Consider the following 27,725-nt stretch of genomic DNA (forward strand, 5'->3'; position numbering starts at 1 on the left):
ATTTACTGAACTTTGGACATGTAGCCCATTTCTATTAGTCCACTAATTTGCTATTTTGAGCAGTCATTAGATCTTAGTTTAATAGTGCCAGGTACAGTGAATCTCAACCTCTGAGCTCCAAAGATGAAGTTCAAAGTGAATGCTCTGAATTGGGCTGCCTGTCTCATGCAGTTATTGATGCACAATTACTTGTACTGTAACTGTTAATTCAAATTAAATTTAGGCAGATGTTTTCAGATCCTAAAATGGGCCTATATTGCATGGCATATGTAGTGTTATACCTCAATCCTAAATGAATAGGAAAGATGGACACTAGTATTTTCTTAGAAAAATACATTGATGTATGCAATTCAACCGCTTTGTGGCATGCTGAGCACTGTCAAGATTATCTGCACTCACTAATCCCCTGTGGCTCAGTTGGTAGAGCATGGTGCTTCCAACAGCCAGGGTTTTTGGTTCAATTCCTACAGTGGACCAGTATGAAAAATATATACTCTTCTGAAGGTAAGATGTTTTTGTCCTCAAATGTCAAAATGTATAAAACATATACAAAACATTACAGCTCTCGTGTTATAGTTTATGCTTTTCTTACTGTAAGACCTCCTGGATAAGAGTGTCTGCTGAATGAATGTATTCAAGTTGCCTATTTTTTTTTCTTCACTTGAATGCCAGTCTTTTTTAATGGTTAGGGGGAACAATGGAGTAACAAATGTAGTTCAGAATGAAAGGTCGTCCACAAATGAGCATCAACCAAAAATCTTTGGCATCAATACTGCTTTGAATGCGCACAGCAGTGTCATGTGCTAGAACAGAACTGACATGAATGTCAGGCCCGAGACCAGAGTACTGATGTGAATAAAGACCTGGATTAGTGAAAGCTAAATAGATAATGGATATTCAGATCATTACATATGAATAGATTGAAACGAGAAGGATGAATTTACAAATGATGAGAACGGCAATTTGAATAAAATTAGGGTGGGATTTGAAGGGAACAACCAATCAGAACTGTTGACGTATTTCCAAACCTACGCCAGACGTCATTGCGTCGCCGGTAGCTTCTTTTAAAGCGATGCGATTTTGTCAGGTTACATTTTATTTGCTGTAAAACAACTCTGCTAGTAATCATGACGAACCAACTTTGCAAACTATTTGTCGGTGGCTTGAACGTCGAGACTACAGACGATGGCCTTCGTCAACATTTCGAGCAGTACGGCCAGTTAACCGACTGCGTAGTGGTCCAAAACCAGCAGCTACAAAGGTCCCGCTGTTTCGGCTTTGTAACCTACTCAAGTGCGGAGGAGGCCGACGCAGCCATGGCCGCCAGGCCACATGTCGTCGATGGTACCAACGTGGAGTTAAAAAGGGCCGTTGCACGGGAAGATGCTGGTAGGCCAGAGGCACTCGCCAAAGTAAAGAAAATATTTATTGGTGGGCTGAAAGACGACATTGAAGACGAACATCTGAATGATTATTTCTCTCAATTCGGCGCAATTGAGAAGGCCGAAGTCATCAGCGACAAAGAGACTTTCAAAAAAAGGGGATTCGGCTTTGTCTACTTCGAAGATAATGACTCTGCCGACAAAGCGGTAGTGCTGAAGTTCCACACCATCAACGGACACAAAGTGGAGGTGAAGAAGGCCCTCACCAAACAAGAGATGCAGTCAGCCGGTGGTCGTGGTGGCCGGGGTGGGAGAGGAATGAGGGGGTCTCAAAATGGCTACGACGGCGGAAGAGGTGGCGGCTACGGCAGCTATGGCGGTGGCTATGGAGGAAACGATGGCGGCTACGGTGGAGGATACGGCAACGGAGGTGGTTACGGTAACCAAGGGGGATACGGAGGAGGTTATGGCGATCAAATGGGGGGCAGTTATGGTGGGAACGGTTACAATGACTTTGGCGGAGATTATGGTCAGCAGTCTTCCGGTTATGGTGCAATGAAGGGGGGTAGCTATTCAGGCAGGAGCGCTGCACCGTACTCCCGTGGAGGTGCCGGTGGCTATGGCAGGGGTGGATATGGTGGTTATTAGATGCCGTTGACCTCTCAACCCCAATTTGAAATGTTCATAATTTCTGATTCAATGAACTGAATTTACACACGGGCCAGAGTGCCCTATTTCTTTGTTGCTCCAATTTAAAAGGACTCGCGCCCCTCACCCACCCTGATTTAACCCCTATCCTACTCCCTCCATCTGGACTACACCATTGTCCCTAGGCGGCGTTACTAAAGACATTATGGACTTTGTTACCAGTTCAACTTTATGACTTGTCGATGTAGTTTCGTGGTTCTTTAAACATTTTTTTTTATTTTTATTAAATTGTAGCTAACGTCCCCGCTTCAAGACTTTCCTATGATACTGTATGTCAGGGGTGTCAAACTCGTTCAATGGAGGGTCTAGTGTTTCCAGCCTTTCCCCCCCTTTTCAATTAGCCCTAGGCTTCAGTGTGGGGAGTTCCTTACTAATTATTGACCTTAATTCATCAAGTACAAGGGAGGAGCTAAGACACTTGGCCTTCTGTGGAATGAGTTTGACACCTGTGCTCTGTCCTTAGTACCGGCAAGGTTAATAACAAGTCAAATTGCTTTGCAACATGAAACTCAGGGGTATTAATGGAGTTTAAAGCAATCTTCATGAATGCTTGAGTGGTTTAAGATCATAAAATTTCGTGACAGTGTTTTGAGGAATTGAAAGAACTATGGTTATTGTTTTTAATGGTTACCTCCTAATGCTTTTCTCCGTCCAATATGTGCTGTTCAATACCTTGTAAATCAATGCAGTTGTGGAATGTTACTAAAATCCTGAATTAGTTGACTCTTGAGTCTCACTCCTTTGCCTGTAATAAAGTTTTTAATGTTGTCAATTTAACCATATGGCATTTTGTTTCAAAAGGATTATTCAGGATTGGTTATATCACGAGGCGGTTGCGCACCCTACAGAATGAAACACCATCACTGGTTACTTTCCTGTTCAGGAATAGACTAATCTGGCACGTGTGAAACTGGCCTACATTCATGCATAAAAAAATAAAATTGTTTCAGACCTTCCAGAATTTCCTGTTGCGCTGTCTACAACCAGTCCTCCTTGAGGGAGGAGTGACAAACTTGATTGGAGGCAAGACCATTACACTACCAAAGGCGGTCTTTTCTAATATTAGTTCTATCCTAATCAATGTGGGATTTTTGGTTGTCTGACATCTAATTTGATTGGATAGCAGTGAGGATTATTTTTCTCCAGTACATTGGCTATACAATAAGGCATGAAGGGGTCTGGTATATGGCCAATATACCATGGCTAAGGGCTGTATCCAGGTACTCTGCGTTGTCTGATTATACCATGGCTGTCAGGGTATAATACCCACGCAGTTTATAAAACATATCAACACCTTTTTGTTTAGCTACATACCTTGCCAAATGTAAACCAGTCCATACGATTGTATTCTAGTTTTTGTCCTGTCCAAATTGTATTCCTATGTGCCCGATCATTAGGTCCTTATGATTATGGAAAGCTGCAAAATGGGTAACTTTTTGCTAGAATGTAGTTCTATTGGAGTTAATCAATTTACAATAGCTCGCCCCTAGGAGGCTCGTAGACGTGTAAGCATTACGTCGACGCCAACCATTTGTCTACATCCGCCATTTTAGACACCAAAAGAAGCACTGTCAAAAGTCTATGCGTTGACATAACCATATAAATTGCATCAAAGCGAGATGGAAAATCAACTCTGCAAGCTCTTTATTGGCGGACTAAATGTTCACACCACTGACGGTGGTCTTCGTAAACACTTTGAACAGTATGGCCAGCTGACCGACTGCGTAGTTGTTCAGAACCAGCAACTACAGCGGTCTCGCTGTTTTGGTTTTGTAACCTATGCTACTGCTGATGAGGCAGACGCTGCAATGTCCGCCCGGCCTCATGCCCTGGACGGAAACAATGTTGAACTGAAAAGAGCAGTGGCACGTGAAGATGCGGGAAAACCTGAGGCTCTGGCTAAGGTTAAGAAAATATTTATCGGGGGTCTGAAAGAAGACATAGAGGATGGACATCTGAACGAGTACTTCTCTCAGTTCGGTACTATCGAGAAGGCCGAGGTTATTAGCGATAATCAAACTGGTAAGAAGAGGGGGTTTGGTTTTGTTTATTTCGAAGATTATGATTCTGCCGACAAAGCGGTGGTACTGAAGTTCCACCATATAAATGGCCATAAAGTAGAGGTGAAAAAAGCCCTCACCAAGCAAGAAATGCAGGCTGCTGGCACCCGTGGCGGGAGGGGAGGAAGGTTTCAAAATGGATACGGTGGTGGCTATGGAGGAGGTTATGGAGGCAGTGACGGTGGATACGGCGTGGGGTACAGTGGAGGCTATGGTGACCAAATGGGTGGCTACGGTGGGAACGGCTACAGTGATTTTGGAGGTGGCTATAGCGACCAGTCATCTAATTATGGCCCCATGAAAGGTAATTACTCGGGCAGAAGTAGCGCACCTTACACCCGAGGTGGTGGTGGTTACGGCAGGGGGGGGTACGATGGCGCTTACTAGAGCCCCAGCTAATCTTACTCAAAGCAGCCTCGTTCCCTTAGCAAAAATTATTACACCCTCATAACATAGTTCCCACCAAGCGTTCTATAATGGTACGAGAGTGACTGAACACAGCCCGAGTGGTTCAGACAGGAAAGTTACTACAGTATTCTCTATTCAAGGCTGACCCAAATAGGCAACGTTAGGGCCATCTAGCAACTAACTACAGATTATTTGTGGGGCAGATGTCTCCACCTTCATAGCAACTGCAGATGTCTCCACCTTCATAGCAACAACATTTCTCTAGGAGACAGCTATCTTCACCTCCATAGCAACTACAGATCTCTCTCTAGAAGGCAGATGTCTTCACCCCATAGCAACTACTGAGCTCTAGGAGGCAGATGTCATCACTCCAAAGTTCTCAAATAACTTAGCTCTAAATGGCCATTGTCCATCCACCACAAGTAATAGGACTACTCCTTTGGATTATTTTATTTTGAGCAGTGGACCACTGTTTATATTTTGCCAAGATGCTGTAAAAATTAAGTTAATACGTCTCTGCTTGTTATCGTAAATCTGTTATATTTACTTTAATGTGTTGTAACTAAATTACATTTTGTTTTAAAATATTTGTATTTAAGTTGGAGTGTTTATTAATTTGGGACCCCTTGTTTGACTTAGCCATGTAGTCAATTGCAGTGAACTTGATGACGTCCTTTTCTGCATCTAAGTAGTTTAAAGGTAACTTAAGTTATTTTGCCCATACATTTCTTACTTGCCCCTGCACTATACCAAAGTATATGACATATCTGCCGAATACCATTTGGTTTCAAAGGGGAATCTCCACACAGTATTTATTTTGGACTATAAGGACTAGGTCACACTTTAAGTATTCAAGGTTCACTGCTGTTACTGAAATATAGGCTATTTGTTGTAGTGTTTGATTTGTGATTCCCATTTAGTTTGAATATTAAATCATTGTAACATTACTATGATCATTATGTTATAGTTGTTAACCATTACATATTCTCACTTCTCAACTACTTCAAATTCTGTAAACAGATGTTACCTAAGCTTTCCAGTTTTTCTATTTTACTGTAGAACCACAAATATTTCAGTAACAAGGATATATCTTTATGCTTCTGTGTTGTGTATTTTTGGTGAACAGAGTTAAACTTATTATTGTTTTTCAGTAAACTGTGTGTAATATATCCATCTAATAAACCCTTCTATATAGAAATGAATTAGACCTTAAGTACTTTGAATTAAATCAGGTAAAACTTAGGGTATGAAACAACAGTAAGTAACCTGCTGTGGTACAGAAAACGTTATCAGGGTTTGTTCTTTAAGCACCTTAAAATTAATTCCTAGATTTTGATGAATGTATTCTTCATACTAATTGGATTTGCTAGCCACTCATGTTTGATATTCAAGTAGCTCTTAGGTCCCAAAAAATATATTCAATCAAGCAGATTTGGTAGAGTAATGAATAGACTATATATCTGTCTTTGAACATATATGTATTACATCCAGAATGTCTTTATTCCTCCATGAAATTAATGCTAGAGCTCTGTTCCAAAGCTCTACGGGCCCGATTCCGATTTAGGAAATGACGCCTTTCTTACACACAACTTTCCTACGCACTTCTCAGTAGCTGATATTCAGACATACCTTATGAAGGTGTGCAACAGGCTTTGCAGGTGTGGTTCCTAATACATTTAATTCGAGCACATTATAATAGGGAGAATAGTGTACAATAGTAAGTTATACCCTTATCGATTGCCTGCACTAACCATTGAACTATGATACAGCCAAGTGTTCCGCCATTTGTTGGGTTGAAACAGTTATGGCTTGGTTTGCGCTCTGCTCCATAACGATTTAATTAGCCTACATGCTATATATACAGTTGAAGTTGGAAGTTTACATACACCTTAGCCAAATACATTTAAAAGTCAGTTTTTCACAATTCCGGACATTTAATCATAGTAAAAATAAATCCCTGTCTTAGGTCAGTTAGGATCACCACTTTATTTTAAGAATGTGAAATGTCAGAATAATAGTAGAGTGATTTATTTCAGCTTTTATTTCTTTCCTCACATTCCCAGTGGGTCAAAAGTTTACATACACTCAATTAGTACTTGGTAGCATTGCCTTTAAATTGTTTAATGTTTTGGGTAGCCTTCCACAAGCTTCCCACAATAAGTTGGGTGAATTCCGGCTGGTGTAACTGAGTCAGGTTTGTAAGGCCTCCTTGCTCGCATACTCTTTTTCAGTTCTGCCCACACATTTTCTATAGGATTGAGGTCAGAGCTTTTGATGGCCACTCCAATACCTTGACTTTGTTGTCCTTAAGCCATTTCCCACAACTTTGGAAGTATGCTTGGGTTCATTGTATAATTTGGAAGACCCATTTGTGACCAAGCTTTAACTTCCTGACTGATCTCATGAGATGTTTCTTCAGTATATCCACATCATTTTTGTTCCTCATGATGCCATCTATTTTATGAAGTGCACCAGTCCCTCCTGCAGCAATGCACCCCCACAACATGATGCTGCCACCCCTGTGCTACACGGTTGGGATGGGGTTCTTCGGCTTGCCAGCCTCCCCCTTTTTCCTCCAAGCATAACAATGGTCATTATGGCTAAACAGTTCTATTTTTGTTTCATCAGACCAGAGGATATTTTTCCAAAAAGTATGATCTTTGTCTCCATTTGCAGTTGCAAACCGTAGTCTGGCTTTTTTATGGCGGTTTTGGAGCAGTGGCTTTTTCCTTGCTGAGCGGCCTTTCAGGTTATGTCAATATAGGACTCGTTTTACTGTGGATATAGATACTTTTGTACTTGTTTCCTCCAGCATCTTCACAAGGTCCTTTGCAGTTGTTCTGTGATTGATTTAAAGTACGTTCATCTCTAGGAGACAGAACGAGTCTCCTTCCTGAGCAGTATGACGGCTGCGTGGTTCCATGGTGTTTATACTTGCGTACTATTGTTTGTACAGATGAACATGGTACCTTCAGGCTTATGGAAATTGCTCCCATGGATGAACCAGACTTGTGGAGGTTGACTTTCCCATGATGTCAAGCAAATAGGCACTGAGTATGAAGGTAGGCCTTGAAATACATCCACAGGTACACTTCCAATTGACTCAAATGATGTCAATTAGCCTATCAGAAGCTTCTAAAGCCATGACATTTTCTGGAATTTTCCAAGCTGTTTAAAGGCACAGTCAACGTAGTGTATGTAAACATCTGACTACTGGAATTGTGATACAGTGAGTTAAAAGTGAAATAATCTGTCTGTGAACAATTGTTGGAAAAATGACTTGTGTCATGCACAAAGTAGATGTCCTAACTGACTTGCCAATACTATAGTTTGTTAACAAGACATTTGTGTAGTGTTTGAAAAACGAGTTTTAATGATTCGAACCTAAGTTTAGGTAGACTTCTGACTTCAACTGTATGTATACACACAAAAGTATGTGTACACCCCTTCAAATGAGTGGATTCGGCTATTTCAACCACACCGTTGCTGGCAGGTTTATTAAATCGAGCACACAGCCATGCAATCTCCATAGACAAATATTGCCAATAGAATGGCCTTACTGAAGAGATCAGTGACATTCTACCTGGCAGTGTCATAGGATGCCACCTTTCCAACAAGTCAGTTTGTCAAATTTCTGCCCTGCTGGAGCTGCCCTGGTCATCTGTAAGTGCTGTTATTGTGAAGTGGAAACGTCTAGGAGCAACAACGGCTCAGCCACGAAGTGGTAGGCCACACAAGCTCACAGAATAGGACCACTGAGTGCTGAAGCGTGTCACGCATAAAAGTCTTCTGTTGCAACACTCACTCCCGAGTTCCAAACTGCCTCTGGAAGCAACTTCAGCACAATAACTGTTCGTTGGGAGCTTCATGAAATGGGTTTCCATGGACGAGCAGCTGCACACAAGCCTAAGATCACCATGCACAATGCCAATCGTCGGCTGGAGTTGTGTAAAGCTCGCCACCATTGGACTCTGGAGCAGTGGAAACGTGTTCTCTGGAGTGATGAATCACGCTTCACCATCTGGCAGTCCGACGGACGCATCTGGGTTTGGCGGATGCCAGGAGAACGTTACCTGCCCGAATGCATAGTGCCAACTGTAAAGTTTGGTGGATGAGAAATAATGGTCTGGGGCTGTTTTTCATGGTTCGAACTAGGCCCCTTAGTTCCATTGAAGGGAAATCTTAACGCTAAAGCATATAATGACATTCTCGTCGATTCTGTGCTTCCAGCTTTGGGGCAACAGTTTGGGGAATACCCTTTCCTGTTTCAGCATGAGAATGCCACCGTGCACAAAGCGAGGTCCATAAATGGTTCATCAAGATCGGTGTGGAAGAACTTGACTGGCTTGCACAGAACCCTGACCTCAACCTCATCGAACACATTTGGGATGAATTGGAACGCTGACTGCGAGTCAGTCCTAATTGCCCAACATCAGTGTCCGACCTCACTAATGTTCTTGTGGCTGAATGGAAGCAAGTCTCCGCAACAATGTTCCAACATCAAGTGGAGAGCCTTTTCAGAAGAGTGGAGGCTGTTATACCAGCAAAAGGGGGACCAACTCCATATTTATGCCCATGATTTTAGAATGAGATGTTCAATGAGCAGGTGTCCACATGCTTTTGGTCATGTAGTGTGTATAATCAACTGTTACTAATGATCCTCAGCAACAACCACATGGTCATGACGGCGTTTACAGAGGAAGCAAATTAAGGTAAACGAAACAATGTCATTAAATGGAATGATAATGTAGGTTATACCAACTGAAGGGAACTATCAGTAAATTGGCAGTTGAATATGTGTTATTAGGCCTACTGACGATCGATACTAATAGTGGCTAACATTTAACATGATAGAAGTAGGAAACTGAGAAAGATGGGGTAGCCTATGTTTAAAACATTTGAGTGGCCATCCCTGCAAGTCAAAAGGCTGTACAATTTAAATTCTGCATAATGGCACAGCATTTTATAAACTTTACAGTAGGAAAGTTGATATGCTTCAGTTTGCTGCCATATGACTTGTTTTACATTTGTCTCCAGCGACTATAAGGTAAAATGTATCTAAACCGAGTGTCATTTATATTTACAATTCCCTTATCCAAACGGATTACTCATTTACCTAGCTCTTAAGTTGTAAATTACAGTCAGTGTTATTTCTAATAAAAATTTAAGTGGATGCTTTTTCCAATTGAAACCTGTAGGTTTGCTAGACCTTATTCATGGTTTCCTCACGCGTAAAAGTGGTGGAATTAAGTTAAGGTCAGAATACAGCATGTCTGTTGACACACCTCCGCCACACCTTAATTTATTCAATCTCCACCCAAAACAAATAGTAGGTGAATAGAATACTATTCTCATGCTTATATTCAAGTTCAGAATACGCATGGAGAGAGGTGCATAAAAAGGGAATTATGTTCCATTTACATGCGCTTAACTTGGGTTGGAATCGGGCCCTTGGTGAACAAATAGGCTGGATACCTTAGCTGTGTCTTCTATGTCATGGGAATCTCCAGGGTATTCCGAGCTCTAGAATTCCAGCTGAATAGGATATACTTCCATAGGATATCAGGTTTGTTACAATACATGCATCATTGAAATAGTCCTGGGCCTATTCCACTTCACTGGGAAACATATTTTTTATCTGTCTGGATGACAATTTCAAAAATGTTCTCTTACTTTCCACAGAGTTGTCAAAATTGATAGATTATGACACATTCTTCCTATGTCCTGCTGGTTAATGGATTGCCAGGGATGGATTGGACCAAGATGAGGACAAGTTCCTATGAGGAGGAAAACTCTTGTCTATGGCATCGGGATGACTAAGGTGAGTTTACTAATTCTCTTATTACAGATGCATTTTGTTTACATGCACATACTTTGATATGGCCTACACATTTTCATTGATTCACAGTGCTTAATTTAAGTCAAAGGAACGTCCTTATGTTTTTTGTCTTTAGCCTATGGAGGGCAGCATTTCTTTGCTCATAAAGGGTTAATTACTATTTTGGTTAAAGTGCCAATGTATAGCTAACTGGGTGCTACATGGGTTTTATAATTGTTTTAATGGTTATCAAATTCCAATGTATTTTGACAGGTGTGACCCAAGACTGTGCTGATCCAGCTCTTGTGGTCCTGTCATCACAGGATGAAAAAAGATGTCTGTGAAAGATGCAGGTTTTTTGAAGGACCTAATATCCATCTGTTGGGAAAGTTGAAACTTTCACTGAATCATTCAGATGTGTATCCTTGTTTTGTATTCCAGTATGTGGAATCAATTGCACTGCTTGTACTGTAGTCTAATGGTTATTAGTCAATTCAATAAACATCGATTTTTTTAAAAACGTATACATGGATAATTCTTCTAAAATGTCAAGTGGTGCTTATGACCGTGTACTAAGCTCCTTTTTTAAAATGTCATTTTAGATGCATGCTGTTTTATCTTGTAAGCCACCTTGAACCATGTCTTGTAAACAAAGTGAAACACATGATCACATTTCAAGTTTGCTGACCCTCAGGCTAGCCAATAGCTTCTACGCTATTTTGCTAGCTAAAGCGTTGAGTGAGATAGTTAGTCTATTCACAATAGTTCACTCAAACAAAGTAATGTTGTTTAGCTTATACAAGTATTCAGACCCCTTGACTTTTTCCACATTTTGTTACGTTACAGCCTTATTCTAAAATGGATTAAATAAATCCACATCAATCTACATACAATACCCCAAAATGACAAAGCGAGAACAGGTTTTGAGACATTTTTGCAAATGTATAAAAAACTAAAAATAAATATCTTATTTACATTAGTATTCAGATCCTTTGCTATGAGACTCAAAATTGAGTTCAAGTACATCCTGTTTCCATTGGTCATCATTGAGATGTTTCTAGAACTTGGGAGTCCACCTGTGGTAAATTATCTTAATTGGACATGATTTGGAAAGGCATAATGTCTCACAGTCAGAGCAAAAAGCAAGTCATTGAGGTAAAATTAATTGTCCGTAGAGCTCCGAGACAGTATTGTGCCGAGGCACAGATCTGGGGAAAGGTACCAAAAAAAGTCTGCAGCATTGATGGGCCCCAAGAACACAGTGGCATCCATGATTATTAAATGGAAGAAGTTTGGAATCACAAAGACTCTTCCTAGAGCTGGCCGCCCGGCCAAGCTGAGCAGTCGGGGGAGGTGACCAAGAACCCGATGGTCACTCTGACAGAGCTCCAGAGTTCTTCTGTGATGATGGGAGAACCTTCCATAAGGACAACCATTTCTGCAGCACTCCACCAATCGGGCCTTCATGGTAGAGTGGCCAGATGGAAACCACTCCTCACTAAAAAGCACACGCCAGCCCACTTGGAGTTTGCCAAAAAGCACCTAAAGGACTCTCAGACCATGAGAAAGAAGATTCTCTGGTCTGATGAAACCAAGATTGAACTCTTTGGCCTGAATGCCAAGTGTTACTTCTGGAGGAAACCTGGCAGCATCATGCTGTGGGGATGTTTTTCAGCGGCAGGGACTGGGAGACTAGTCAGGATCGAGGGAAAGATGAACGAAGCAAAGTACAGAGAGATCCTTGATTAAAAGACTACTCCAGAGTGTTTAGGACCTCAGACTGGGGCGAAGGTTAATCTTCCAAAAGGACAATGACCCTAAGCACACAGCCAAGACAATGCAGGAGTGGCTTCGGGACAAGTCTCTGAATGTCCTTGAGTGGCCCAGCCAGAGCCCGGACTTGAACCTGATCAAACATCTCTGGAGTGACCTGAAAATAGCTGTGCAGCGACGCTCCCCATCCAACCTGACAGAGCTTGAGAAGAATGGGAGAAACTCCCCAAATACAGTTGTGCCAAGCTTGTAGCTTCACACATAAGAAGACTTGAGGTTGTCATCTCTGCCAAAGGTTCTTCAACAGAGTACTGAGTAAGGGGTCTGAATTCTTAGGTAAATGTGATATTTCCGTTTTTTATTTTTAATAAATGTGCAAACATTTCTAAAAAACTGTTTTTGCTTTGTCAGTATGTGGTATCGTATGTAGATTGATGAGGGGAAAAAACATTTGATCAATTTTAGAATAAGGCTGTAGGTAACAAAATGTGGAAAAAGTCAAGGGGTCTGAATACTTTCAGAATGCACTGTATGTATATCAATATTCTAAAGTTGATATGATGAATATTGATATTATTAGCTATAAGGCTACCCCATGAATGGCTACTTTGTAACCGGCTGTCCCAACGACTTCTCTTGGGTGGATTCTTCTTCTCCTCACCCGACACTCCGTAACCTAGCAACGCGGGAGCAAGTGGAACCAAGATGTTCCTCCGTGGAACAACGCTTTGCCGATTGAAATGGGGCCGCATGAAGCAGCAGTGGTGACTGGGGAAAACATTCTCTACCCTTCCTTAATCAGTTCTCAGAAAATACATGTAATAGTTTAAGGTCAAAAGGAAAGAAGCAGTAACCATGGGAAGATGCATGCTTATTATTAGCTAGGTTTATTTGTCAGCTAATGAATGAGTCAATATTCGATTATAAGCAATTTCATGCTAGTGTTGCGTTGGACTTAGTTTGGACGAGACATTTTGTGCATGTGCCCGTTGCCAGCCCCTGTACTTATTTAGGCACATCTGATATCATGGATTGTATAACCTTGGGGTAAGTTGACATAATAGTCGGGATGAAAGTGTACGCTTCCGATGAATTCAGTACAGCTGTTGTCGGATTACTTGCTACATGATTTGGAGAGATTTGGCATATTCCATGATAGCTGGATGACTTGCTAGTTTAGCTAACTAACGTTACTGTACTGCACTGCCTCGTTGGTTTGTCAATGTAGTTCTAGTATTAGCAATCTAAGCGAACAGCGTGAGTAAAAGGTAGCCCAAGACAACTGTATGTTACCGTACTTTGTTAGTACGTTCGTCAATAAGAGTGGCACATACTTATTGTAACGTGGTTCTAGTAACCAAGTAACGTTACTAGCTAGCGAAAGAGCTGCCAAATTACTAGCTACGAACATCAGCTGCTAAATTACTGTGTTAGCCAGTTAGCAACTGTAGCTAGCTACTGTTGAAGCATACATTACAATACTTTATTGTAATTTAAAATGCGTGTTCAGTTATTTTGAGTAACACGAACTTATCTCTAGCATTGTCTTTGGAATGACCGTGGGGTTTTGTTAATACAATTTTTGTACAAGTCAAAGGGCTGGGGTTATTATGAATGAGGTTAATGATCTTGAGTTATCTTGGGTGGGCCTATTAATGTCCAGTTTATTGTCCTTGACCAGTCGAGAAACTAATGACCAGCAGCCGACCTGTGACCCCGAGGAAGATGCCATGGATTTGGGGATGCACACCTTCAACCACACCCATATGAGAAAGGCATTTCAGCTGATGAATGACATGAGGAGGTAGGTTGGTTTCACCCCTGCCTATTATCCCCTTTTTTCATCACTGAAAATAAGCCATGTGATGGCCTTTGTAAGATGTTGATATAACCCAGTGTCATTAGACACAGTAATAGCCTTCACATTATACATAATGCCTTATCCTTGGCACCGAATAGTCTACTTTGCAATGAATGACCCAATACTACAGTAATCTCGGCACACAGCTGGAGCACTTATTTCCAGTTGACAGTTATTTAGAAATCCTCAGTATGATGTTGACAGTTATTTAGAAATCGCTCAGTATGATGTTGACAGTTATTTAGAAATCGCTCAGTATGATGTTGACAGTTATTTAGAAATCGCTCAGTATGGTGATTTGGGAAAACACTGTTCAACCATCTTTTGTGTTTACAGTAAGAATATGCTGTGCGACGTTCTGTTGGTGGCAGGAAATGTAGAGGTGACCGCTCACAAGTTGGTGCTAGCCTCCTGCAGCCCCTACTTCTGTGCCATGTTCACAGGTATTTGTGTATATAGACTACATTTGTAATCATTGTGAAAGCTGCGGGTCAAGTGAAACATGTTGTGAATGTGAAGCCCACTTTATTGTGACAGTGAGATTATTTTTTTCCTCGTGTCACATAAAACCTTCTCAAGTGGGTTCTCTCACTGTGTGTGGTGGACAGGGGACATGAGTGAGAGCAAAGCCCAGCAGGTGGAGATCAGGGATGTGGATGGACAAACACTAAAAAAACTGGTGGACTATATCTATACAGCTATGATTGAAGTAACGGAGGACAACGTTCAGGTGAGCTACAGCGTCCCTATCTGTGTCCTCTGACATGTCTAAGTGCTTACAGCAGTGGAGTCAATGGATTCTTTCATGTTGCTTTGGCATTCCTTCATTGGGCTCTTCAGAATTATACTTTTTATGTGGCATAAAGTTGTCTCCCCCTACCAGCCCTTTCCCTTTCTCCAGCATTACCAGTCTGCTCCTTCCTTCCTTGCTGTTGAGGCAAAGGTTTCTGCAGGCAGGGCTTTTCCTCTTGTTATTAGCTCAGGAAATGTGCATGGAGGGAGAGGAAATCCTCTCAATGTTTGCAACATGCCTGCTTTGTGTGTGTGTGTGTTTGTTTTAGAATGGCATCCAAGCCTTGTCATTAGATTGGCTCATTTTTCATTGTGTGTGTGTGTGTGGTGCTACGGTATTTTTCATTTTAGCTCTCAGAATGTGTGGGCCACAACTGCTGAAAACACCCACTATAATAGTTAGCCTGAAGCTCCCTGTTCAGACCTAAGGGCAACAGGCAAAAATGAAATCACAGGCCTAAATTAAAGGAGAGTCTTGCTGAGTGACCTAGTTTCTGTGTGCCTGCCTGTGTGGGGATGTGGACAAATGGGAGAGCTGGGCTGCCTGTTAAAGCACACAATATTACTGAAGGACTGGCAGGATAGAGGCTAATAAACCAGAGAAGCCAAATGTCTCCTTTAGAATTGACCACCGTGTACCACTGGTACGCATCATTCTAGTTGTCCAGCTATAGTCTGAGAGCCAGGGCTGCAGAGTTCTCCTGTTATCCCTGCTGTCTCTGTTTTGGGTTTTTCACAGCTTATCCTAGTAAATATGTGGCTGTTTCTGACTCATTGTCCATTCTGAGTGGCACTGACATTATGGATCATGGCCCCCTGTAGATGAAGTTGGGGCTCCGTTTGGGTTGCCGTTAATTTTGGTATTAACCCGACTCTGGAATTGAAATGTTTGCCTCCCATAGATTCCTCAATCCATTGAATAGTATTCAAATCCTCTGAATTCTAATTGAAAACATGGAGATTTGTTTGGCGTTAGAAATGAATGACAAGGAGAGCATTTTCCTGCTGTGTATTCTATTAAGTGACCAAATTATATTGTCTTGTATTGGGCCCACCTTCTCTCTCTGATGGCTGAACTGAGAGTATCCAGTCTCCTGCTGCGTGTTCTGATCCCTGTGTCTCTGTAGGTGCTCCTGCCTGCAGCCAGTCTCCTGCAGCTGATGGACGTGAGGCAGGTGTGCTGCGAGTTCCTGCAGAGCCAGCTGCACCCCACCAACTGTCTGGGCATTCGAGCCTTCGCCGACCTCCACACCTGCACACAGCTCCTCAACCAGTCCCATGCCTACTCTGGTTAGTGGAGCCCCACCTCACTTTTACGTTTCACCAGGCAGAGAGTGTAAGCTTTACGGAGGGGATGGAGAAACTGCCCTCTGTCTTGGTCAGTCAGTATGAACAGATTACCGTTAAAAAGCATACAGTGGGTATTTATGACAGACTACTTTGAGCTTCAAGTGAAGGGAGTTCTTGACTCAGACTGCTTTTAGAAGATGTGACCCACCCTGGCTCTGTTTTGCATGGACCTCGTTCTGCTCAAACCTTGTATCTCATCTAAATATCAACAGAATATCAAATTTGACCTTACGTTGTAGAGACGTGGTAAACTGCTGGGGCTTGCTGGCCGTATGCTGATAACCTTTGTCATTGCTCAGGGGTGTAACAGACCGTGAACAGTCTAGTTGTGTTTGTCTAACTGTGTGCTTGTTTGTTTAACAGAGCAGCATTTTTCCGAGGTGATGCTGGGAGAGGAGTTTATGGGCCTGTCTCTGCAGCATGTGTGCGGTCTCATATCCAGCGACAAACTCACCGTGTCCACAGAGGAGAAGGTAGGCCAGCCACCAGAACATCCCAAACCAACCCCTTCTTTTCTGTTCAGGGACAATGCAGGCTCATATCCTATTCTAACCTGTGAAGTGAGGATTATTTTATTTCCCATAACTATGCAAGACAAGTGCACTCCGGCAACTCCTCCTTCTCTTTGCTATCAATGAACTCAGTACAGCTCAGCTTTCAATCTCTCTCCTCCTGGTCTTCCTCAGACAACAGGCTTCCCATCTCTCACCATGACAACAGGCTTCCCATCTCTCACCATGACAATAGACTCCCCATCTCTCACCATGACAATAGACTCCCCATCTCTCACCATGACAATAGACTCCCCATCTCTCACCATGACAATAGACTCCACATCAATCACCATAACAACAGATCCGACTCCCGATCGCTCCCCGTGACGGCAGAGTCCCCGTCCTGCAGTAATAGAGGACAGCCCTGTCACAAACAGCCTGGTTCCAGTCCCAGAGTGACTTACCACAGAGGGAGAGAGAGCTGTACCTGAGCTGTTACTGCTGCTACTGCTGTTGCTACTGCTGATACTCTTGCTGCTACGCTGATGCTGTTGCTACTCCTGTTGCTGCTACTGCTTTTACTACTGCTGGCACTACTGCTGGCACTACTGCTACTCTTGCTGCTGCTGTTGCTGTTGCTACTCCTACTGTTGCTGCTGCTGTTGCTACTCCTACTGCTGGAACTACTGCTGGCACTACTGCTGGCACTACTGCTGTTACTACTGATGGCACTACTGCTGTTACTACTGCTGGCACTACTGCTGTTACTACTGCTGGCACTACTGCTGTTACTACTGCTGGCACTACTGCTGTTACTACTGCTGGCACTACTGCTGTTACTACTGCTGTTACTACTGCTGGCACTACTGCTGTTACTACTGCTGGCACTACTGCTGGCACTACTGCTATTACTATTGCTGGCACTACTGCTGGCACTACTGCTATTACTACAGCTGGCACTACTGCTGTTATTAATGATGGCACTACTGATGGCACTACTGCTGTTACTACTGCTGGCACTACTGCTGGCACTACTGCTGCGGACCCACCACTCCAGGCCTCAGGCTCCACTTGCTAATGTGCTTACAAAGCAAAGTAGCAGCCTCCTCTTCAACCGATGTACACAGCAACATGACACCAGCCCTGTCTCTATCTGGCCCCCGTCTCCTATCTATCCATTCACAGCTCTGATCCTCTATCTTCAGGGATTAGAGCAGGAGAGTGGAGGAGCAGGTTGGATGAGAAATAGCGAGGGATGGTTGATGGCTGTCTCAGTCTGTGTTCAGATAAAGGAGGGGAGTCAGCACAAGTTAGATCCAGTTCCTGTTCCCCTCTTAGTAAATGTAATTAACCCTTTGTGTTCTCTCTCTCTCCTCAGGTATTTGAGGCCATTGTTGCATGGATAAAGCACGACAAGGAGGCTCGTCTGGAGCACATGCCAAAGCTGATGGAGCACGTTCGTCTGCCACTACTGTCCAGAGATTACCTAGTACAGGTGGGTTTTACTGTCCAGAGATGACCTAGTACAGGTGGGTCCTACTGTCCAGAGATGACCTAGTACAGGTGGGTCCTACTGTCCAGAGATGACCTAGTACAGGTGGGTCCTACTGTCCAGAGATTACCTAGTACAGGTGGGTCCTACTGTCCAGAGATGACCTAGTACAGGTGGGTCCTACTGTCCAGAGATGATCTAGTACAGGTGGGTCCTACTGTCCAGAGATGATCTAGTACAGCTGGGTCCTACTGCCTAGAGATGACATAGTACAGGTGGGTACTACGGTCCAGAGATGACCTAGTACAGGTGGGTCACTCAGCACCACCATTCATTCACCTTGTTGTCAGATAGCATGAATAATTAATCAAGCATCCACATGCTCCATCATACAAATCAAACTGATATTTGAAAACCCACTGCATTGTTCTATTCAAGATGGTGTACTTGACAGATGGTGAACTTGTTTCATGTGTCTGTATTGCTCACTGTGCTGTGTCCTGTGGAGCAGATAGTGGAGAAGGAGGCCTTGATCAAGAACAACAACTCCTGTAAGGACTTCCTGATCGAGGCCATGAAGTACCACCTCCTACCCGCTGACCAGCGCCACCTCATCAAGACCGACCGGACACGCCCACGCACGCCTATCAGCATGCCCAAGGTCAGACAACACTTGCATCACACATGGACACACACATGTTTGTTTTACTATCCTTGTGGGGACCAAAACATTTATTCCCATAAAACCTTTAAAATAAAATCTTATTTTCCTTAACATAACCTTAACCCCTATCTCCTAACTCTAAACCTAACCCCTAAGCCTAAATTAGCCTGTTTTACTTTACTTGTGGGGAACTGGGAAATGTCCCCACGAGTGAGAATGCTTCTTGTTTTACTATCCTTGTGGGGATTTCCGGTACCCTCAAGGGGAGCAATACAAGCTCACACACACAGTTATTCATACCCACTGACTGAACCAACCGGAGCCCTACTGTTGTGTTAGGTGATGATAGTGGTGGGTGGGCAGGCTCCTAAGGCCATCCGTAGTGTGGAGTGCTATGACTTCCAGGAGGACCGCTGGTACCAGGTGGCTGACCTGCCGTCCAGACGCTGTCGAGCAGGTAAACACACCTCCCTCTGGCCGCTGCTACCTCTGAAATCACACACTCCTCTCTGACTTGTCTGTTCTACTGGGCAAACCTAAAAGCTTTTAATGTCTCTCTCTCGCTCTCTTTCCTCTCTCTCCTCTCGCTCTCGCTCTCGCTCTCGCTCTCGCTCTCGCTCTCTCGCTCTCTCGCTCTCTCGCTCGCTCGCTCTCTCTCTCTCTCTCTCTCTCAGGTGTTGTGTTCATGGCAGGGAGGGTGTACGCTGTGGGAGGCTTCAACGGCTCGTTGCGGGTCAGGACGGTGGACATGTACGATGGGATGAGGGACCAGTGGACCACAGTTCCCAGCATGCAAGAGCGGCGCAGCACTCTGGGGGCAGCCGTGCTGGGGGACCTGCTCTACGCTGTGGGGGGCTTCGACGGGAGCACAGGTACACAGTCCTACACCGCTCTTCTCCCCTCGCATCACCACTGCCCAAGACCAGTGTGTAGTCTAAGAAAGTGTGTTGTCCAAGTGTCCCAGCAGTCCTTTGAGAGGCAGTGGAGCGTGTTGCAGTGTGACTGAATGGAGCAGGGAACAGTAGTACCCCCAGGATGAATGTCTAGATTGTGTGGTTGGGCACAGTGGTGATGTCACCCTGACTTTATGTGATGAGAGAGAATTAGTGTTACTGATACAGTGGAGAGGAAAGAGGACAGGGGAGAGGAGAGAGCATTAGTGTTGGCCAAGTGTTGTGTCCTGCTTTCAGAAGGTAATTTAGAGCTGCTTTGTTAACTCTTTCTTCTCGCCCTTTTCCCTCCTTCCTTTTCTCCCTCTGTCTCAGGCCTGTCGTCAGTGGAGACCTACAGCTATAAGACCAATGAGTGGATGTTTGTTGCTCCCATGAACACGAGACGCAGTAGTGTCGGAGTGGGAGTGGTGGACGGTAAGAGAAGAATAGTGTCAACAGTTATTTTTATGAGCTTCTCCTCAGTGTCTATATAGAGCTTCTCATCAGTGTCTATATAGAGCTTCTCATCAGTGTCTATATAGAGCTTCTCATCAGTGTCTATATAGAGCTTCTCCTCAGTGTCTATATAGAGCTTCTCCTCAGTGTCTATATAGAGCTTCTCCTCAGTGTCTATATAGAGCTTCTCCTCAGTGTCTATATAGAGCTTCTCCTCAGTGTCTATATAGAGCTTCTCCTCAGTGTCTATATAGAGCTTTTCCTCAGTGTCTATATAGAGCTTGTCCTCAGTGTCTATATAGAGCTTCTTCTCAGAGTATACCAAACATTAGGAACACCTTAATAGTGAGTTGCACCCCCACACCCCCTCCTCAGAACAGCCTCAATTCACTGGGGCATGGACTCTACAAGGTATGGAAGGTGTTCCACAGAGATGCTTGCCCATGTTGACTACAATGTTTCCCACATTTGTCAATTTGTCTGGATGGACCATTTTTGATACACATGGGAAACTGTTGAGTGTGAAAAACCCAGCAGCGTTGCAGTTCTGGACACAAACTTGTGCGCTTGGTACCTACTAACATACCCCGTTCAAAGGCACTTACATTCTTGGTCTTGCCCATTCACCCTCTGAATAACACATATACACAATGCATGTCTCAATTGTCTCAAGGCTTAAAGCTTCTTTAACCTGTCTCCTCCCCTTCATTTACACGGATTGAAGTGGATTTAACAAGTGACATCAATAAGGAGTCATAGATTTCACCTGGATTCACCTGGTCAGTCTATGTAATAGAAAGAGCAGGTGTTCCTAATGTTTTGTCCACTTAGTGTCTATAGTGTTTCTGTGCCTGTGTATTTGTCAGTTTCCTGTCTGCGGTTGTACTTTGAGCATCTCTTTGTATGTGTTCCTCGTTGTATTCCTCAGTGGGTGTGTATTGTGTTGTACAGGGAAGCTGTATGCGGTGGGTGGCTACGACGGGGCGTCACGGCAGTGTCTCAGCACGGTGGAGGAGTACAACCCAGTCAGTAACCAGTGGGGCTACATGGCTGACATGAGCACCAGACGCAGCGGAGCAGGTGCAGACAGTCCTCACCATCAACAACCCTCTCCTTATCACAGACTAGCTATCCTTTGTGTTTAGAGGCAGGCAATGCTACCTCTGTGCTGCACAGACACACTGCACTCACACTGTCAGTGTCCACAGAGACATGGGAGTGCTGTGACTTTAAGTCCAGGAAATGTGTAATGGAGCTGTGCAGTATGATATGTGGTATAGGACTATATATAGAGTTGTAATGGGCTCGACTAACCTCACACAGTAACTCTTACTCTCTACAGAGATCCTTGGAAATAGGCAAGGTGTCACAAGACCCAAGGTCTTGTACATAAAAATATTATATTGGGATTGTTTCTCTCTTTCCCAAAGGGTTCTGTTGTGTATTTTCCCCCCCGTTCTGTTAGCTTGGTTCTCTGAGAGTGTCTCTGTCTCAGTGAAGGTTGTTGTTCTGAATGTGATCTGGTGGAGGTCCATTGGCCTCTCTGTGTGTGAGCCTCCTGGCTCTGAATGTGTTTGAGTGTCCTGTGCTCATTGTGCAGTCTGCTCAGCTGGCCAGAGGAAGTAGCACCAACACAATGCAGCCCGTTGATTCCTATGGACACTGCCTGGGTTCATCCAGGACTCTACTGCTAACTAACTTACTGGCCCATTAGCTAGGAAGGAACAGCACAACCATATCAGTGAAAATGAGACAATACAGGATGTGGTTTTAATGCACTGCAAGCAATATTATCTTTGCGTAGGCATACACCAATATAAACCCAATGAGCACTGAAATAAGAGAATTGCCGTAGAGGTAGATGGCCCTCTTAACAAGAGAATTACTGGGAGTGATCGCTCCTCCTTGTGGGTAGTTAATGGACTGCAGTTATTGCTGGGAAACATCTGTAGCTTGTGCAAGTACATGTGTTTGTGGGAATAGATATAACCAGACGTGTGTGTGTGTGTGTGTGTGTGTGTGTGTGTGTGCAGGTGTTGGGGTGCTAAGTGGGCAGCTGTATGCAGCAGGGGGTCATGATGGGCCCCTGGTGAGGAAGAGTGTGGAGGTGTACGACCCACCTAGTAACACCTGGAGACAGGTGTGTGACATGAACATGTGTCGGAGGAACGCTGGTGAGTAGTCTGATGCAACACACACACCTATGCCCAAATGTTCTGCATATCATTGTCTCTAGAGTGTGTGTGTGACTCACTAACCTCATCCCCTGTGTTCATGCAGGTGTATGTGTGTGTGACTCACTAATCTCCTCCCCTGTGTTCATGCAGGTGTGTGTGCTATAAACGGACTGCTGTATGTGATTGGAGGAGACGACGGCTCTTGTAACCTCTCCTCAGTGGAGTATTACAACCCTGCCACAGACAAGTGGAGCCTCATACCCACCAACATGAGAAACGGCCGAAGCTATGCAGGTAACCTTTCACACCACCTTTCAAATGCTTGTCTCTGCATCCAAACTCAGAACCTTCTCCTTTGAAGAATTAAGACTTGTTGGTCGTGAGTTGGTTTGGTGTTGATTGTGTTATGCTGCATTTAGTGTGTTATTAATCGTTGTCCTGACATACCCTGCTATATCCACTCAAGGTGTATCCGTTATAGACAAGCCTTTATGACTATCAGGCCCCGACGGCAGCAGGACCCCTCAGCCACAGGTAGCAATCAAAGGGAGCCACACAGACGTCTGATTTCACAGTCAATTCCATGGAGTAACACAAGCCTGACGGGTGGCTCAGGAGGGAGGGAGACCCCAGCCCGGACAGTGCTCTGCGGAGCTGCAGTCTCAGCCCTGTAACTCTAACCGCATTCCTTCCAGGCAGAGTGGACTTGAGAGAGACATTGGCTTCCATGGTCAAAATGACCCCAAGACTCAACAAAATCTGCCTGGATCAGAGTGTCTTAAGACTGGAGGGGGCCTGTTTTCCTTCAGCCTCACAGGGGGCCATTTAGCTACATTAGTATTAGGAGGGCCTCACTCCCCTCAGACTCCTTACAACTGATCAGAGGGGGAAATAAACTGGCCTTGTTTTAAGAGAAGAAGGTTGTTGATTGGCCTGGGAAACTAGATTGCAGTCAGCCTGCGGCGTGGGACTGTGACCGTGCAGACACACATTGTGCTAACACGGGCCTCTCAAACCAACAATGAGCTCTGGCAGTGTTGTAGTACTTGAGTCTGACTCAAGTCCCGATTTTCATGACTTGTGATTCGGACTCGGACTCGCCTTTTGGTGACTTGTATTTGCACTTGGACTGGATAGGCTACTATAATAAGGAGAATATTAGCAGCACTGGGTGCGCAGAGCATCGAGGGTTCTGTTCTCTAGCAGTGGGAAGGACGTGCCACACACAGCCTACATCAGCTGGTGAGCTGCGGGGGAGCAAGACCGGAAGGCAGGCGCCGCCTCCAATCATTGGCCGCTACACATCGCACAAGCAACTTTCTTGTTTCCCCATAACCATTAGTCACCAGCTTACTATTTAGCTTTGCCTGGTTAAGAAACACAAACTGTTTTTTAAAATGTAAAACAGTACTAGTGTTGAGTTTAATAGTAAACAACATTGTAGCTATTTGTCTCTCTCTCTACCCTGAGGATAGAGAAGTAAGTTGTCTTTGAATTTGTCGTCTCGCTCTAGCCGCCCACTTTACCCCCTGCATCCCATCGCCAGGGATGTATTCATTACGGAAACTGTTTACTGTTTAAGAAACCAGGGGTGTATTCGTTACGGAAACCACTTACAGTTTAAGAACCAAACGGAGAAAAGGAAACTGGGAGGGAACTACCTGAATTTGTCCAATAGAAACTCTTGTTTACGGTTTCCGTTTGGAGTAAATGATTTGGAAAAGTTTTGCAACAGAATCAGTTTAATGGTTATACCCCTGGTTCTGACAAGTCTCCCTTTAGTTTTCATTCTGCAATAAAAAACCGAATCAGTGGGCAGTAACTGAGAGCCTGACTTAATTTATGTAGTAAATAAGTAGTGAAACACAGGTATAGAGTAGAACTTGTGAGGTAGTGATGATTAGTAAGTGAGTTTTTTTTTCATGAGGGAGTGGTGATAATCAGCCATTTGGTGGCAACTAGAAACAATGGCTTAATAAGACCTATTATAAATTGATGGACTAGTGACTTGACTCATGACTCGAACTTGAACTTGACTCGGGCTTCAGCCATAGGGACTCGTGACTTGACTCAGACTCGAGCACAGGGGACTTGGGACTCGAGGTTTAGTGACTCGACCACTGATGTAGAAATGCCCTGATGATCAGGTCAGTCTCTCTGTTCTCGATTGGAGACCTATGGACTGCAGGACTGCGGCACTATGGTCACTACCAAGGTGAAACCAACAGGCTTTCACTGTCTGCAGCCTGATTGGGTGCTCCCTTTTTAATGTCCCCTGTGCTACTGGTCTGAAGAACTCAGCAGGCAGACTGGAGGACCAACCTGGACCAGCATTCACCAGGAGCCACATGCCTAAAATACAATTTCCAATTTTAAATCGATATTGTATTTTTTCGCATATTTGAATTGGCTGCAATGGGGCACCATGTTAATGTAGTGTTTTAAATGCACCGTAAAGACAACTGCAAAGTGATACCCAAGATACACTCAGTCTTAACTTGGCGCGCTCTATGTGCCATACTGTTTTCATAATGTGTCTGGGGGTTTGTTCACAAACCTTGTTTCTCTCTGAAGGAGAAGTGCCAAATTGATGCAAAAACAACGTTAGACAATGAACACCGTGTGTAAGAATGAATGCATTATCACCTTTTTGTTTTGTATTAAGCTAATTTACTGTAACATGAGCAAAATACTACTGTACAATTTCTGGATCAGGACCAATAATTCTGGTTAACATTATTTCAAGCTCAGAACATCTTTTACCAGGGTTGGTTTAAATTCCATTTCAATTAAATGTTCTCTTTTTGAATAATAATGAATCTCTTGACTTGAAGTGGAGTTGACCCCTACTGTCTTTTTCTACGCCTAGCCTAAACTGTCATTTTTTTCACTGAGATTCTGGGATTTTAAATGATTCTATATACTGCACAATCTGTAGGTTTACTATGGTTAGCCACCCCAGAGCAATGTTGAAATATGCAGGACATAGGCAACTTGTATAATGTTAAGTATATTAAATATTTGATCAAGGTCAGTGAAATATTTTCTAAGGTTTATTGTGGATATTAAATGATAGTAACACCTTTAGAATTCTCTTGAGCATCAGTCCTCTGTTCAGGGAGCGGTTCCATTTGGGTACATGGTTACGGTGGTTCCATTTGGGTACATGGTTACGGTGGTTCCATTTGGGTACATGGTTACGGTGGTTCCATTTGGGTACATGGTTACGGTGGTTCCATTTGGGTACATGGTTACGGTGGTTCCATTTGGGTACATGGTTACGGTGGTTCCATGAGGGTACATGGTTACGGTGGTTCCATGAGGGTACATGGTTACGGTGGTTCCATGAGGGTACATGGTTACGGTGGTTCCATTTGGGTACATGGTTACGGTGGTTCCATGAGGGTACATGGTTACGGTGGTTCTATTTGGAAACGTGGTTATGGTGGTTCCATTTTTCATTTTAATTTCTAGAACATCTGACTCTCTTCATAGAACCAAGGTCCCTTCCAAATCACCATGAGCAGTTTTACTTTACACTTTCAATGCTACTGAAACGAACCTGGCTTTTTATTAACTTGGACTATGCAGCTGACTGAGCCACCATTGTAAGATGTGGATTGGTAGGAGGTGTGACTCAGACTGGGAGTGTATGAGGATGACATCTAGTTGTCAGTGACTTTAGTGAATGCCATCAGCTCAGCAGCCATGTTTGTGGCCTTGTACATTACATTTCAAGCCACTTGTCAACTTGTCAGAAAGTAGGGCTACTTTCTGTATTGGTGGGAATAGTAATACACCATATATTATTACTAGCTATCTACAGCATGTCACTGACAATCCTAGACTGAGCAGGGTCACAGGGGGAAGATCTCAATTGCATACTCCGCGTCCTCTCTCCTTGTCTCCTTCTCAAAACCCATTGGATGAGAAAGCCATAGGACCCCCCCCTCTGACCTTCTCATCCAATGGGATTTGAGGAGAGAGGACGCAAGGAGTATGCAATTGAGATCTTCCCAGGGTCCCTCTGGAGAGGTGTGGTCAGAGGTCAGAGCTGGACCACTCAGGGACCTGCACTGAGCCTGCATAACAACACCAGCCTGGGTTTACAGACCATGGGTGTCCAAAACCCTGTATGGCCTTACTGCGTCCATTCCACCCAACCTGTCCTCATATATCTTCAGCTGCTCGGTTTATGACCAATAAAAATGGCCTTGCATTTTAAGTGGGGGAAGTGTGGCCTTGAATCATTGTCTAACAGTGCGGAACATTAACACAATACTGTATGGGATCTTAGGATTCAGTAGGGACTGTGTATGGTGTTAATCTTTATATACAGTACCAGTCAAAAGTTTGGACACACCTATTCATTCAAGGGTTTTTCTTTATTTTTATTATTTTCTACATTGTAGAATAATAGTGAAGACATCCAAACTATGAAATAACACACATGGAATCATGTAGTAGTCAAAGTGTTAAACAAATCAAAATATATTTTTTATTTGAGAGCTTTCAAAATTGCTACCCTTTGCCTTGATGACAACTTTGCACACTCTTGGCATTTTCTCAACCGGATTCATGAGGTAGTCACCTGGAATGGATTTCAATTAACATGTGTGCCTTGTTAAAAGTTAATTTGTGGAATTTCTTTCCTTCTTAATGCGTTTGAGCCAATCAGTGACAAGGTAGGGTTGGTATACAGAAGATATTTGGTAAAATACCATAAAGTCCATATTATCGCAAGAACAGTTCAAATAAGCAGAGAGAAACGACAGTCCATCATTACTTTAAGACATGAAGGTCAGTCAATCTGGAAAATTTCAAGAACTTTGAAAGTTTCTTCAAGTGCCATGATGAAGCTGATTCTCATGAGGACCGCCACAGGAAAGGAAGACCCAGAGTTCAAATCAAATTGTATTTGTCACATGCGCTGAATACAACAGGCAGTGAAATGCTTACTTACAAGCCCTTAACCAACAATGCAGTTTTAAGAAAAAAAAGATAAAAGTATCAAATAATTAAAGACCAGCAGTAAAATAAGTACAGCGAGGCTCTATACAGATGGTACCGGTACGGAGTCAATGTGTGGGGGCACAGATTAGTCGAGGTAAAATGAACATGTAGGTCGAGTTATTAAAGTGCCTATGCATAGATAAAAGAGAGTAGCAGCAGCGTTACCTCTGCTGCAGAGGTTAAGTTCATTACCAGCCTCAGAAATTGCAGCCAAAATAAAAGCTTCACAGAGTTCAAGTAACGGACACTTCTCAACATCTACTGTTTTGAGGAGACTGCGTGAATCAGGGCTTCATGGTCAAATTGCTGCAAAGAAACCACTACTAAAGGACACCAATAAGAAGA

At 43.6% G+C, this 27,725-nt stretch overlaps 3 protein-coding genes and 1 long non-coding RNA gene across 5 annotated transcripts; all 4 read left to right on the forward strand.

Moving 5' to 3' along the window:
• The first annotated feature begins 1,058 nt into the window (after nt 1-1,058).
• Nucleotides 1,059-2,862, forward strand: LOC110504782 (heterogeneous nuclear ribonucleoprotein A0). The gene has a single exon (XM_021583594.2). It carries the CDS (start codon nt 1,128-1,130, stop codon nt 2,028-2,030), a length of 903 nt encoding a protein of 300 aa, XP_021439269.1. The 5' UTR covers nt 1,059-1,127; the 3' UTR covers nt 2,031-2,862.
• A 185-nt stretch (nt 2,863-3,047) lies between these two features.
• Nucleotides 3,048-5,760, forward strand: LOC110504783 (heterogeneous nuclear ribonucleoprotein A0). Its single transcript, XM_021583595.2, has one exon. The coding sequence runs from the start codon at nt 3,710-3,712 to the stop codon at nt 4,535-4,537; it is 828 nt and encodes a 275-aa protein (XP_021439270.2). The 5' UTR covers nt 3,048-3,709; the 3' UTR covers nt 4,538-5,760.
• A 3,390-nt stretch (nt 5,761-9,150) lies between these two features.
• LOC118946068 lies at nt 9,151-10,887 on the forward strand. Its single transcript, XR_005041238.1, has 2 exons — nt 9,151-10,379; nt 10,650-10,887. It is a non-coding gene; the product is annotated as an uncharacterized LOC118946068 (long non-coding RNA).
• A 1,772-nt stretch (nt 10,888-12,659) lies between these two features.
• Nucleotides 12,660-26,594, forward strand: LOC110504784 (kelch-like protein 3). Of its 2 annotated transcripts, none has more exons than XM_036969780.1 (15): nt 12,660-12,913; nt 13,831-13,953; nt 14,347-14,453; nt 14,619-14,740; nt 15,930-16,092; nt 16,516-16,625; nt 18,025-18,141; nt 18,650-18,799; nt 19,142-19,259; nt 19,477-19,674; nt 20,068-20,169; nt 21,142-21,270; nt 22,224-22,364; nt 22,518-22,661; nt 22,834-26,594. In XM_036969780.1, the coding sequence occupies exons 1-15, from the start codon at nt 12,855-12,857 to the stop codon at nt 22,860-22,862; spliced, it is 1,812 nt and encodes a 603-aa protein (XP_036825675.1). In that variant the 5' UTR covers nt 12,660-12,854; the 3' UTR covers nt 22,863-26,594. The 2 variants fall into 2 exon arrangements, with proteins under 2 accessions (XP_036825675.1, XP_021439271.2); XM_021583596.2 differs by having other exon boundaries at nt 12,662-13,196.
• The last annotated feature ends 1,131 nt before the right edge of the window (nt 26,595-27,725 follow it).

Source organism: Oncorhynchus mykiss, chromosome 31, assembly GCF_013265735.2.
Source record: "Oncorhynchus mykiss isolate Arlee chromosome 31, USDA_OmykA_1.1, whole genome shotgun sequence".
NCBI classification, from domain to species: Eukaryota; Metazoa; Chordata; class Actinopteri; order Salmoniformes; family Salmonidae; genus Oncorhynchus; species Oncorhynchus mykiss.